This window comes from Crinia signifera, chromosome 5 (assembly GCF_055691185.1).
Source record: "Crinia signifera chromosome 5, ASM5569118v1, whole genome shotgun sequence".
In the NCBI taxonomy this organism is placed as follows: Eukaryota; Metazoa; Chordata; class Amphibia; order Anura; family Myobatrachidae; genus Crinia; species Crinia signifera.
In genome coordinates, this window is record NC_139221.1 from 159,547,510 (window position 1) to 159,562,312 (window position 14,803).

Here is a 14,803-nt window from a genome sequence, read left to right on the forward strand (position 1 = left end):
CTTGTTGCAATGGCAATGTGAAAGGGCGCAAAATGTATGGTTTGCAGGAGGGCGCCGGACACCCTAGCACCGGCCCTGGATCCCAGCAGGCATTATGCCGTTGACGGGATATTGACCCCTGCTTTTGAAAATGCGTATAGGGCGGGGTCATTGTTCATTGAACTGGGGAGTGGTGACATCAAGGAGGAAGCAATCGTTCACCCTCTGAATACCGACCATGGGTTGTGAAACAGGTATGGAGCTTGTCCATTGCCCCTTGTGTGCCCCGCTGTTGATGTTTTCATAATAGGGATACCAACCCAGGTAAATAGCCCCATCCACTAGCCCTCTCCCTTCACACCATCCACCCACCTGCTCATCTTGTATAAGAAAATACAATTGTTTTCAGTAAAAAACTTTATGTAAAAATTTAAATTTTTACATATACAATTATTAACTCTCATAAAATAGCAAAGAATTGACAATAAATTGTCATGAGATAAAACATTTCCCAACCAATGGAAAACAATATTTAACAAAGTGCAAACATGTGTTTGTTGAGTACAATGGCCCACATACAGTGGAATGCCACAGGCAAGGTGATATATTCCATTCCCCAACATCAACGAAGAAAGTGCAACCGCATGAACAGAATTTTTTTAGAAAAATGCTTGCAACAGCAACTGTAATTTTACATTTGCAACAAACTAGGCTCATCACCTTGCAGAGTGGCATGGGCACTCATCCAAGCGGAGCAGGTGCTACTTGAGGAACTATAGGTAGGTGATGATGTTGGGGAGTGATCACTCAAGGCAAATTGGTTGTTTAGGTTTTGTGTAGAAGTATTTGGTGTAGGTGGATATGACGGATAATGTGGATTGGTTGGTGGTGGGAGAGGTGGCCAATGCAATGTCTGCGATGGTAATATGGGGCTCTCTGGTAATTTACCATTTTGAGCACATATTAGCGCATCGTATACAATGCTTTTAAAACGAAGACGTTGGAACGGATCCAACGACTGCAGTTCAGATGCAATGTTCATTCCAAAATTTTCATGTTCATCTGGGGGCTTCTGAAGAACCTGTTCTGCACACCTCAGAAATTGCTCGGCAGACAATGGTGCAGAGCTCGTATTCTGTGCAGTAACCCGACGTCTTCTTGGCGGTGGTGGGCGACTTGGTTGCGGAGGAGATGGCTCCGCGTCAACTAAATCGACATCTGTAGGCTCGTTGATGGAGACATCATGGTCGCTCCCTGGTGCTGGCTATAATAAAGGTAGACAAAAATCAATTACACAAACTTTCAAAATGGTATTGAGCAGAATAACCATGACACTCCAAAAATTGTTGAACTACACATGCCAGCATGCACTACATCAGTTTTTTTTTTAAAAAGTCAAAAAAATTTTGTAGTGCTTATCGTCATGTGCATTTAACAACAGATGGAGTGTATACGTAGTTATGTAGTTGTAAAAAAAATCTTGAATGATGTTTCTCCTTTGTACATATACTTACCACCTCATCTTGATTCTCGACAACTACCGGTGGCATATCCCCCATCATCGAGCAATGAGATTGAGTCCTGGGCTCATCCTCAAGGGTGAACAGGAGAAGATTGTAGTACCACAACGTGGGCTTTCTGACTTCATCCGCCCCTGCTCCCGAATGCTGTGACTCCTTCACTCTCTTGTGTTCCTTTAAAAACACTGTTCTGAAATTTTGGATCTTCTTTTTGACCCATTGCAAATCCGCTTGACTTTTACGGACTTTACAGTACTCAATGAGCTGCTGGTACGCCTTCGCTTTTTTGTCCTTGTTTGCATAGTCTTTGGAGGTTACTTTCCACAGACAGTCATGGGACTGATACAGTTCCAGGAATCCAGTCCAGTGGTCTTGTTCAGTGATTTCAGCTGACATGTCTGTAAATGACAAAAGGATTCAATATACAATATTTTTAAAAAAAATTATAATGCACCAGGCAGGCAGCAACACTTTGCACCATGCACAGCACTCACAAAATGCACCAGGCAGGCGGAAGCACTTTGCACCAGGCACTGCATGCATAGAATTCACCAGGCAGACAGCAACACTTTGCACCAGGCACTGCATGCATAGAATTCACCAGGCAGACAGCAACACTTTGCACCAGGCACTGCATGCATAGAATTCACCAGGCAGACAGCAACACTTTGCACCAGGCACTGCATGCATAGAATTCACCAGGCAGACAGCAACACTTTGCACCAGGCACTGCATGCATAGAATTCACCAGGCAGACAGCAACACTTTGCACCAGGCACTGCATGCATAGAATTCACCAGGCAGACAGCAACACTTTGCACCAGGCACTGCACTCATAAAATGCACCAGGCCGACAGCAACACTTTGCACCAGGCACTGCACTCATAAAATGCACCAGGCAGGCGGAAGCACTTTGCACCAGGCACTGCATGCATAGAATTCACCAGGCAGACAGCAACACTTTGCACCAGGCACTGCATGCATAGAATTCACCAGGCAGACAGCAACACTTTGCACCAGGCACTGCACGCATATAATGCACCACAACCACAACGGAATTCCAAACAGTACCAAACAGTATTGAAAATCACCCTTCCCAGCACAAATCTTCCTGGCCTATATAATGTTGTAGTAGAGTCCAGGTATATAATGTGATATACACCAAAAAAAACAACTTTTGTGCCAGCCATTACCACCCCAAAACAGGATATGGGTTTGTTTATCTCCAGGGCTAGCCAGTCACCCATTCAGCATCCCCACCACACAAGGCCAAACCACCCACCCCCACAACATAAACAACTACAAACATGAAGCGCTCAGCACATTAAACTCTACTACATAGCAGCCGCCACCCTACCCTCGCCACCACACGAATAAACTCACCAATTTATTGAAGAATCCACCCCTGCCGTGTCCTGCTACGCACGCTGGTTCTCCTGATGCCATCAGCAACGAAATGGCGCCTGGGAGGTTCCTGGGAGTGGCTACATCGCTTTCCGTCGCTCGTTGTCCGTCGTTGTTCATCGTTTGCCGTCTTCGGCACTGTACGATGTAAACGATGATAGACGAATTGACCTGCATGCAAGGGCGATGACAGACATGATGACCGACCTGCGGGGACGCGCATCGTCGTTTATCGTCCATCATTTAATGCTAAAAATGTGTACGATACTAAACGATGTTAAACGATTAACGACCATGGATAATCGCTCAAAATCGTTGCAAGGGGGTTAAATGAATGGAATCTTTCATAGTCGTGGGCATAGGATCTTTGTGTCTGTATGGGCCTTTAGAAGCAAGGGGCCTGATTCAGAAGTACACTGAACACAAGCAATGTTTGTCCACCAAAGTCCAAATGCAGCAGTAGATGTCTCTTTAAAAAAATATCTCTTTAGTGCATTTGTGATCCTAGCGCAGCATTCGTAGATGCTGCCTAAGATCACCATGGCGACCATAGACTTTGTCACGATCCAGGTAACAAGACATCTATTCTTACCTCTAAAGTGTTTCTCCAGACTGACACTGTGCTCCAGGTCAGGATGCCTTCAGTGCTGTTTGCATGCAGCCCACAGCACAGTTTCTCCAGTCTCTCCAGAGGTCACCTGATGCTGCAGCAATCCATGCCTGTCATGTCTGTCTGTCAGCTCCAGTCTCCTGTGGCTTCCATGCCGCCGCCATTATCATAGGCCACAACCATGTGCTGTAACAAAAATGAGAGCACCCATGTCCATTCCAGTCACCTGTTTGCTCGTAGCCAATCCTGAGAGTCTTCCTTTCCTGCTAATTGCCCAGCCAATCACTGCACATTGATGCTGGGTAAGAAAAGCAAACTTTCAAATGTTTAAGGAGTCCTAAAAGGATATAAACTGGAAGGAATTGTTTATAGGTATGGATACTTCTAAAATGTGACAAACTTAAAAAAATACTCCGGGAGGGCACAGATAAATGGCACAGATAAATTGATTCCTAGGGTAAATAAAAGAAAAAAAATGTCAAAAGGAAACCGATGTGTCTTAACAGCAAAGTCAAATTCAAAATGGCTAAAAAAAAGGAGGGCATTCAAAGTGTTTAAACAAGATGGTACACCTGAATCAATTGCCACATATGAAGAATGTAATAAGAAATGTACAAATACAATCAAGGTGGCTAAATTAGAGACAGAAAAAAAAATAACCGCAGATAGCAATTCTAATCCCAAAAAATTCTACAGTTACTTTATATAAAGGGAAACGGTTAAGGAAGGAAAATATTGGCCTACTAAAAACAAGCAGGGTACCCTGGTAATAAAAGAAAAAGAGAAAGCGGAAAAATGCAATTCATTTTGTCTTCATATTTACTGTCATGTCCCGCTGCAGGGGGGCGCTGGCAGTCCGGGACTTACCAGTGCAGGCACTCTGGAGGGGTCCCACCGGTGGAAGTGCGGGGTGCTGGCACTGGTCCTGCATGGCTGGGAAGCCTCCTGGCAGGCAGGCGATGTGTTGGCTTTCTGGAGCCGGGAGCGGCTCACTTGGCGCCGGCTTCCCGCGGCACCATCTTGGATATGGGTAAACAACGTCTTTTGCCCTTACTTGCCTCCTGAATACCCCAGCTGCTGGGAACGACCCTAAAGGGTATTTAACAGGAAGGCCTGCTATAGGAAGTTGCCAGTGCAACATCTCCACAGTATAGTACTGTGGCCATTAGTTCTCAGCGTTCCACTACAGTCCTGACTAAAGATTCCAGTACCCAGCCTTATTTATCCTGCTTGGTAGCCTGTTCCTGCTGAGGTCTTGCCCACCAGTATTTTGCCTGCAATCCGTGTTCCCAGTAGTTCACCACAGTGATCCCCACCAACAGTGCTTACCCTCGCATCAGTGATATCGGCAAAACTAGTGTGGATGTTCCTCCTACTGTCGCAGTAATTTTAAAATAAAACCTATTCATGCAACAGTCGATCATTCGCCCAGCACGTCTCTTATACCAAAGCCCGGACACACCTGAAGCTCCTGGGTCAGTACCGGGTCCACAAATTACCCCAAGCGTGACATTTACAAGGAAAGAATCCTCAGAGGATCTCCCACAGATTAAATGCTCAGCTCAAGATTGCTCCCAAACTGTATGTTTCAGTGAGGAAATAGTAAAAATAGATTACAGGAACTAAATAGTAACAAATCTCCACGTCCGGACGAAATACACCCTAGGATACTAAAATAATTATAATTATTAAACTCAGGGACAGTACCAAGAGACTGACGTATAGCTAACACAGTACCAATATAGAAATTTGGTCAGAATGCAAAGTAGAGAGATAACAATTACATAACTTCAGCCTGGACTTAAACTCAGAAACTGAAGGAAACTGACAACCAACAGAAGTGAAACGTCTTCAAACTAAATTATCTGGATTTCCTCTCATGTTTGTTTATTTCTACAATGCCCCAGTCTTTACTCTGTCTGTTATATTTTTACATCCAATTTGGGAATAACTTAAAGCAAACAATGTGTAATGCCATTACTTCCTGTAACTGTTTATGCTTGGTGAGTAATGTTATGACACTGAGTTATTGTTTACCAAAAATACAGCAATTTCTTAACCTATTGTATAAACAACTATACTCTTACCTCACTAGTAACTTGTGTAATTTACCCATACATTACATGCTTTCATATCCAGTATGAATTACCTGGTACTACTCTCCTCCATAGGTTGTGTGCATGGTCTAGCTGTGTGCATAATTTTTTAAGTGCTGTATAATTTAAACATAACTACAGTGTTAACTTTGAAAACCAAAGGACTTCTTTGAGTGTGTTGTTATTATTATTATTATTATTATTATTATTATTATTATTATTATTATTATTATTATTATTATTATTATTATCATAGTTTTTTTATATATGGTGCCACAAAGTTTCCACATTGCCTAACAATACACAAATGAGCAATAACAGATAATGAATTACAGCACAAGACAATTTAGGACAAGTACATGGTAAACATGGATAGTTTCATCAGGGGACAGGACACTGAAGCAATCATCAGGGTGGCAGAAGTTTATATATTCTATAAAAAGCACATGAGTAGAGAGGGCCCTGCTCGTGCCACCCTGATAATTGCTTCAGTGTTCTGTCCCCTGATGCAACTATCCTTGTTTACCATGCACTTGTCCTAAATTGTCTTGTACTGTATTCGTTATCTGTTTTTTCTCATTAATGTATTGTCAAGCACTGTGGAACCTTTTGTGGCGCCATATAAATTTAATGATAATAATGATGATAAAATCAATAATAATAAAGTTAGCATAACTTATCCTGAAAATTATAGACCAGTCAGCCTTACATCCATTGTGGAGAAACTATTAGAAGGAATTATAGAGATAGTATCTAAAATTTCTTAGAACAGGAGAAGGGGATAAGTAAGGCTAAACATGGGTAAAAATAGATCATGCTAGACTAATTTAATTAGCTTCTATGAGGAAACTTGTTGATGCAATACTTCTTGATTTCGGTAAAGCTTTTGACACGGTGCTTCAAAAGGTGATTTATAAAACTGATTGCACAATAGGGGACAGAGAATAGTGGTAAATGGCATACAATCTAGCTAGGGTAAGGTCTAAAGTGGAGTCCCACAAGGTTCAATATTGGGACCCACCGTATTTAATATATTCATTTAATGATATAGGTAATAATATATAGAGAAGGATTGTAATATTTTCGGCCAACATGAAAGTAAGAAAATTAACTCAGGAGATGATATAGATACACTACAAATGACTTAATTAAACTGGAAAGGTGGGCAGAAAGGTGGAAAATGCCATTTAACGTTAAAAATTTTTTAAGTTATTCATTATGGGAACAAAAATGAACAAGCTACTTATAGGCTAAATGGAGTTATTATAGAGGATTCTGCAGTGGAAAAGGACTTAGGGGTCATTAGAGATAATAAATTGAGTAATAGTGCACACTGCTCTAGTACAGAAGCAAAAGCAAACCGGACACTGGCATGCATTAAAAGGGGAATGGATTCAAGGGATGCCAATGTGTTAGTGCCTCTTTACAAGGCATTGGTGAGACCACACTTGGAATACTGTGTTTATTTCTGGGCGCCGCACCTTAAAAAGGACATAAATGAAATGGAACAGGTACAGAGAAGGGCAGCTAAATAAGTAAAAGGTTTTGTGTTAATAGAATACAATGATAGGCTAACCAGGCTGAATATGTTTTCACTGGTCAAACAGAGGCCGAGGGGAGATAGGATTAGCATGTTCAAAAACAGGATTACAGGGTGAAAAGGTTGACTCTGAAAAGGTCGACAGGGTCAAAAGGTTGACAGGTAAAATATTGACATGGTTAAACAGTTGACATAAAAAATGTAGACGTGGTGAAAAGCTCGACATCCAAAAGGTTGACATGGAACAAGGTCATCCAAAGGTCGACATGGACACTGTCTAAGTGTACCGCTGCGCTCGCCATGCTTCGAGCTTGGTGCCTCTCTGCGCTTGACACACTATTGTATTCTCCCTCCATGCCCTAGTGGGTGGTAGGGCATGAAATACCACCTGTCGGCACTTGTCGGCTGAAAATGTAATAAAATAATGCATGTTGACCTTTTTCATGATGACCTATTCCATGTCGACTTTTTGTCTATGTCGACCTATTGCCTGTCGACCTATTGTCTGTCAACCTTTAAACCCTGTCAACCTTTTGACTGTTGACCTCTTGACCCTGTCAACCATTTGACTGTCGACCATTAGTGGTCGATCATATGACTATCTATCATGAGTCAGTCTATGATCAGTCCGGATACTGCCAGCACTGCTAGGTCAGTATGCGGCAATATTAAGGTAGCTGAGGCCCAAGCTTGTTACAGATATTTAGCTGAATATGAGAGAAAAAATTATTGGTGGGGATTCGGCCCCTTCTGTGTTAGCCTAGGGCGGTTGAAAGCCTTAACCAGGCTCTGACTCTAGCTAATATATTTCAAAATAGGTTGTATTCATGTTTATGTCACATATAACAATTCTCCATTAATAGTGTAGAAAACTTTCAAACAAAAGCACCAACTGCAATAATATCTGAGAGGCAAGTTTATTTCTGAATTTGTTTTGCCATGGAGATAAGGTTTTCAATATGACAGCTACTGCAAACATTACTGAAAATCTCTGCTAGCATTGACATAACAGTAACAATAAGAAAAAAAATTAAGAGACAAATATATTTACAACCAAACAACGACAGAGCCATCATATGGACTAAAAAAACCTGTTAGATTTGTCTTGCAGAGATCTTGTATTTTTCTTTCGCTAGGGCTTCAACTATTTCTATCACTTCCCTGCGGCATACAGAGACAGTGAGAAATAATAACTTAGGCCCTTATTCTGATTGACGCGGACTTTACCGCATTCTTACGGATCGCGTCTTTTCGCCGTCTGCGCATGCGTGGAGAACGCAACGCGCATGTGCCACGCCTAGACTCCGTACCAGTTCGGCAAAATGCCGTCCAAAACTGTTGCCCGCAATCAGTCGGGAAATATGGGCGTATTATGGGCGTCATGCGGAATGGCACATGGGCGTAGTTTCAAAGTGGGCAAAACGGGGCGGAAACATGGGCGGACACGGGGGAGTACACTTATGTTGGGGGGCGTACATTCGGAAACCACTCCGAATGCACGCGATCAAAAAGGGCAGAAATGTGCGGTGTCCACAAGTGTACTATTGCTTTGCGTACACCACTCGTTCATGCGGTAGGCGAACGTACGCCTAATGACTACAACCATTAACACCTGAACCCAATAGAATCTACTCCTTTACTCATTACTCACTAATAGGACGCTTGTCAGTGCTTTAATAGAAACCATTGCACTTACATTGCTGTAAGGGTTAATGTGTGCTATGCATGTGTTAGGCATGCTTGTAAGGATATATTGGAATCTAATTGATTCCAATTCCAAATAAGCTGTTTTTTATGAGGGTAGGTAATTGAATAAGTGGGTCATGTGATGTATTGCAGAAGATACTTCATAGTGGGTTGTTTGGCGTAAATCCTCCGCTTACGTGCGGTAGCACCGCTTGGCTCCCGTTCGGATGCGGTATTCCCGAGCATACTCTGTAATACTCTGTAATACCGTGCCGAATCGGAGTGTTTCTCCCGCACACGCATGGTTTGTATGTCGTCCGTAAACACGCCCTGTTCTTAAAGAGTGAGTCCGTCCGAATGCGGAGGACACGTGGGCGTTTCTACGGACGATGGCCGCATGCGGAAAAACACCGTGGCGTGCGGACCGCTCCGTAAGAATGCGGGAATTTCCGCACAGATCAGAATAAGGGCCTTAATCATGAGCACTCAGTGTATGGAACAGATATTTCCATTGTGATCCACACAGCAAAACTAATGACATACATTGCTAAGCAGCTTAGAATAAACGCAGTACTGCAAGAACATGTATAATGTTTACCATATAGCCTTTTGGGGCAATAATTACACATTTTCCCTGCAAATACCTTGCTGTACAGTACAGTATGTAATGATAATGTGTATTCTGCACTTGGCAGCCACTGAATTTTAGTCATTTGCATTACATTACCAAAACAATATCAGAATTGGATATCTTATACTGTACAGTGGTGCAAGTAGAAAAAAATACTAAGTGGTACTGTGCTGCGCATCGAAGGCGCGCAATGAAAATGGGCGTGGTTTGGGGCGTGGTCAGGGCGTGTTCATATGACATGAGGGCATTGCACCCTGCACACAAAATGTAGGAGCCCGATAAACTACAAACAGGGATATTGCGCACTGAAGGCGCGTGGACAAAATGTACACATTTACGCGTCACACACCCAATACATATTACCCATGCCATAATGCCCATTACACATTATGCCCCACACCATAATGCCCATTGCGCTGCTGCCGCACAACTGGTGCCCATCAGGGGCAGATCCAGGAGAAAATGACAGGGGGCGCACCACGATAGAGGAGGGGGGGGTGTTAGTGGTGCCAGTGTGCACGCTGAGGAGGAAGGGAAGGAGGACAGAGAGAGGGCGGGAATGGGATTAAAAATTAGGCCATGGCATTAAAAGTACACAGGCCCACCTTGGCGTCAATACTGAAGGATACAGTTGTGCGCACACCAAAGGCGGAAAATGGGGTGGGGTATTGAGTGTTGTGTACCACACCATAAACCACATCTGCACATTATGCAACAAAATAGTAGACCCCCATTATGCTTGCCCCTTACACATTATGCCAAAGTAATTGAGCCAAAATTCACATAATGCCACATGGATTGCGCCAAAATTCACATAATACTACACAGATTATGAAAATCTGTCTATGGTGAAAAATTTTCACCATAATGCCCATTACAAGTTAAGCCACAGACCATAATGTCCATTACATATTATGCCAAACACCGTAATGCCTATTACAAATTATGCGGTAGTAATGTAATATCTGGACTCCCATTTTTCTTATGAGACCGCGTCCCCTCGCGGGGCTCGCTGTGCTCACCACACTTCGGGCACGGTGGCTCGCTGTGCTCGCCACACTATATTAAATCAACTCCATGCGTAGTTGGATAGTAGGGGTATGATAAAATGGGGTGCATTTAACATGGGAGTCCAGATAATACATAAGTACCAATTTTGCTACATAAGAGCTGCTTACCTATATGCTCGTTGCCAGGGGTTCCATGCTTGCTATCATGTGGGATTCCATGCTTGTTGCCATGTGGGGTTCTACCGGAACTAGTTGCCACCCGCCGCCTGAAAGAATTCACAGCCGGGCAGAGTGTCCAGCGTTGTTTTTGCGTTCACGTTTTCAATAGGCCGAGTTTTGATGACAGCACATATTTTTGCATGGAGGTAGTTGTTTAGTTTGCATTTGCTATTGTTTATTGCAATCCTAATGGCGGCATGTATCTCTGCGCAGATGCAGGGACAAGAGTTCAGAAAGGAGCCTGTCCCTGTGATCTGCACTGATGGGTGCGTGATCAGCGCTAACGCCTGGCTGACTGATGACTGCACTGCACATTGGCTACTGTCTGGCTGGCGGTGCTGAGGGTAGCCCATAGGCTACAATGGGCTGCCACCATTCTGAGATGGTGGTAGCCAACATTCATGCTGCCTCACATTCTGGATATTGGTAATCCTTGCATTATCACCCCCACCCCACCCCCATAGAAACCTGAAGCATGCGGCTGCTTGCTGGACTGTAGGGATCGCAGTGGAGATTGTGGATACCTGCTGCAGTTGATTTAGAAGATACTTAATACTTGTATCTAAACCCCAAAACCAATGTGTTTTACTTTAAATGCCGCCCCCGCCTGAAAGAATTAACAGCCGGGCAGAGCGTCCTGCTGCCTGGCTGTATACAGTGTGCGTCAGGCTCAGCTCTGCAGCAGCCCCTAGGTCCCGGGTGGCTGCCGGCCATTTTAAAGCTTAGCTGAGCTTGCGTTGCCGCGGTCGCTTGTCGGGACCACGAGCCAATCAGAGCTTGCTCACAGTCCAGCAGCCAATCAGGATTGTTGGCTCCTGATTGGCTGCTGGACCGCGAGCGAGCTGTAATTGGCTCGCGGTCCTGGCAAGCGGCCGTGGCAGCGCGAGATACAATTTTAAAATAGCCGGGACTCTGGAGCCGCCCGGGACCTAGGGGCTGCTTCAGAGCTGAGCCAGGGCCTGACACGCACACTGTATACAGCCGGGCAGCAGGACGATCTGCCCCGCTGTTAATTTTTTGCGGTGGCCGGTGGCATTTCAAGTTAAAAAAAAATCCGCCAGTGGCCACAATTAATTGCAGTAAACTGTTTTGTCATTTTCTTAGATCAAGAGCTTCTTAAAAATGTTCTCATATAAAATTATTTCACTATGGTGTAACACAGTATATAGGGCCTTATTTTGGTTCATTCTTTCTGACAAAATCCTTCTTAGATGGACAAAACCATGTGCACTGCAGGGGGGGCAGATGTAACATGTGCAGAGAGAATTAGATTTGGGTGAGTAATTTTGTTTCTGTGCAGGGAAAATACTGACTGCTTTATTTTTACACTGCAATATAGATCTCACGTTGAAGTAAAACCCCACCCAAATCTAATTCTCTCTGCACAAGTAACATCTGCCCCACCTGCAGTGCATATGGTTTTGCCCATCTAAGAAGGATTTTGTCAGAAAGAATGAACCAAAATAAGGCCCATAGTTATTTAAAGTAGTAGGATTTTTATCTTTAGCAATTTAAGAAAGAAAAAAAAGCAGGTTGGAAATGCTGCGAACAATGTTGCACATATACATCATGATGTATGGGTGGTGAAATGGTTTAGCATAATAGTACCAACAGTGGCAACAATGAGTACTAAAATAAATGATTAATAGGTATGTCAACACGCTCTTATGTACATTGAAAGCAAAATGGGTATGGATTGTGCACAGCTACAGTACCTCATTTTTCTTGAAAATGACATTTAATCTTATAAATGGTAAGTACTGTATATAATAAATGTCTTACTGAAATAAGGTATCTAAGCTTTAATGTATAGACATAAGGCTGTCTCCTATTATTTCCAAGGTGCTGGTCAAGGGCAGCAGCAGCTCCTACCTGGGTGTAGGAGGGGGGGGGGGGAGGTCTACAGCTGGCCATATTTGCTTTAGTTTTAAGAAAAACTCCACAAAGTATTCTGGCAATCTCATACAATTTATGTATTCAATTTATATATTTGATGTATACCACCCAGGTGTATTTTAAGAGGATACAAAGTAAACAAGATCACAGCAGCTGTAAAGCTCAGGAAACATTTTCCAACCAGGCCATGCCGCCCTCCAGACAGGATAATTTTTACCTTCCATTACATTTCGTATAGCTATTTGTTGTTTATATCATCCTTTAATGTAGAGCATAAAATAATATTAGGATAAGGATCCTGTGGTTGTCTTCTGCTGTATGCCAGGATCAAGAAAGACATGCAGCACAGAGGTTGCACAGTGTAAGTGATTATTGGTGCTTTTCCCCCAGAAGCTGCTGATTGACCCTTGTTCCTTTAAAAGGCAGTCAGACCAGCATGCCTTAACAGCTGTGTTCCAGTTGCCTTCATCCTGTGCTCATCCTGTGGATACTCTGCCCATCTGCTGGATTACCTGCCTGTCAATTACTCCATCTGGGTTTTGGCTGAATCCCTGTCCTGGTCCAGTATATTAAACTCTTGTCCTCCTCCTCATGTCCCTTCATGTTCAGCCTGAAAGTTGTTACCGCCTGCAAGTTGTTACCACCTGCACTGTGCCATATTTCATCGCACTTTACCACTTGCTGCCAGGTCTCAAAACAATAGTGTAAGACCCTACTGATGGATATGTAAGTCCTGGGGGCCACCTAAGAAATGGTATGCATATCTAGCACTATGGGAACACTGGGTAGCTGTACATTTGCAAAAGATTTCTGTTAGCCAATTTTTTAAGCTTCACGGGTGTGAAATAAGTTCTCTGAAGAATAAATGATTGGATTTGCTCAAAATTGATGTAGTTAAACACCAGGGAGAAACATGGCAAGTTTCAAAGAGTCATCAGTCATAGGGCCAATGCCTGCTACCCATTGGTTTCTGAGACTAGGAAGATCAAAACTACAAATGATGCCTCTTACGTCTATCATCATAGCATTGTATTCAAACCTCCCATTCGAAGTGTGTTATGGTGTGTCATCCCTGTCACAACATTCAGTATGTCATGCTATGCCATGAGAGATCCATACCATGCAATACACAATTTAACAGCTGGATGGCAAATGTTCCACGTATAAAATCTGAAGTGATGAAATCTCTAATGTGTCAGTGGACGGTGATTCCCATATAAGCCGGCCAACCACATTCAGGCAGTGTTAGCTCAGCTCGGAAGTTAAACCGCTACTGTCCTTATAGAGTAGTGTATCTTACTTTTTTGGTAATTAAAACAGTGTGTTTGACATGATTCCAGAGCTGTAGTTCTGGAGTAAATCTGTGCAATATGTTAAGCGGACAGGAGAAAGTAATATAGACCACAATGGTTTTCTGTGTAGCTATAGATAAAAAAGATTGACAGACAACATGAAACATGAATCCTGTAAATGAAACTCAGTATGTAATCGTATGTAGTAGTATGGAGAATGCATAAAGCTGACCAATAGAAAACACTCCTAAAGAATGCCACACAGTATAAGTTTATAATGTTGACAATGCAATTAACAATTTGGTGTCCCACAGTTGAGTATCTGGATCCATCTCCGCATAATTCACCAATTTAGCAAATAAGTATCAGGTCCTTACAGCCTGCAAAAACAGTGTAAGTGCTATGTGAGTAAAAAAATAAAAATAGAGAAAATAGCAGCGCTGGTAATATAATAAAAACATAAAAAACAAATGATATAAATTGCAAAACTTTACTTAATAAACATAATTAATATGCCAAGATGTAAATATGAAGGCCTCACTCGCAGGGATAATATTGGTGGAGCACCCAAGGTTTAAATTGAAAACAGTCCGATGGACAAGGTAAGTACACTTTACCATAAACTTCTGTGGTGTTGCTTCACTCCTGTGGAGAATATAATTAGTGTCCCCAAGGTGGGTACCAGAGTCCTCTCTAGTTGTATGGTGCCCGATATGAAACCGTTGAAAGGAATGTAAACTGGTGTACCTGTTAGGAGTGGTTACTTTAACCTACCTCCTGAGGTGGACTCTAACCTACCTCTGGATAGGGAGTTGGACTTTAACCAATCTTCCTTTATCCCTTCTTCCTCAATTTGGTGGCCCCCCTTAGAGCTCCGTGAGTGTTAACCCTGTATATGCTGATCAGAAAAGAAGACCATC

The 14,803-nt window shown here is 42.9% G+C and overlaps 1 protein-coding gene across 1 annotated transcript; it reads right to left on the reverse strand.

Annotated features, from left to right (window-relative positions):
• Positions 1 to 670: 670 nt before the first annotated feature.
• LOC146005747 (uncharacterized) lies at positions 671 to 1,916 on the reverse strand. Its single transcript, XM_083145176.1, has 2 exons — positions 1,494 to 1,916; positions 671 to 1,243 (listed from the first exon to the last, which is right to left on the reverse strand). Exons 1-2 carry the CDS (start codon positions 1,893 to 1,895, stop codon positions 671 to 673), a joined length of 975 nt encoding a protein of 324 aa, XP_083001302.1. The 5' UTR covers positions 1,896 to 1,916.
• Positions 1,917 to 14,803: the final 12,887 nt, after the last annotated feature.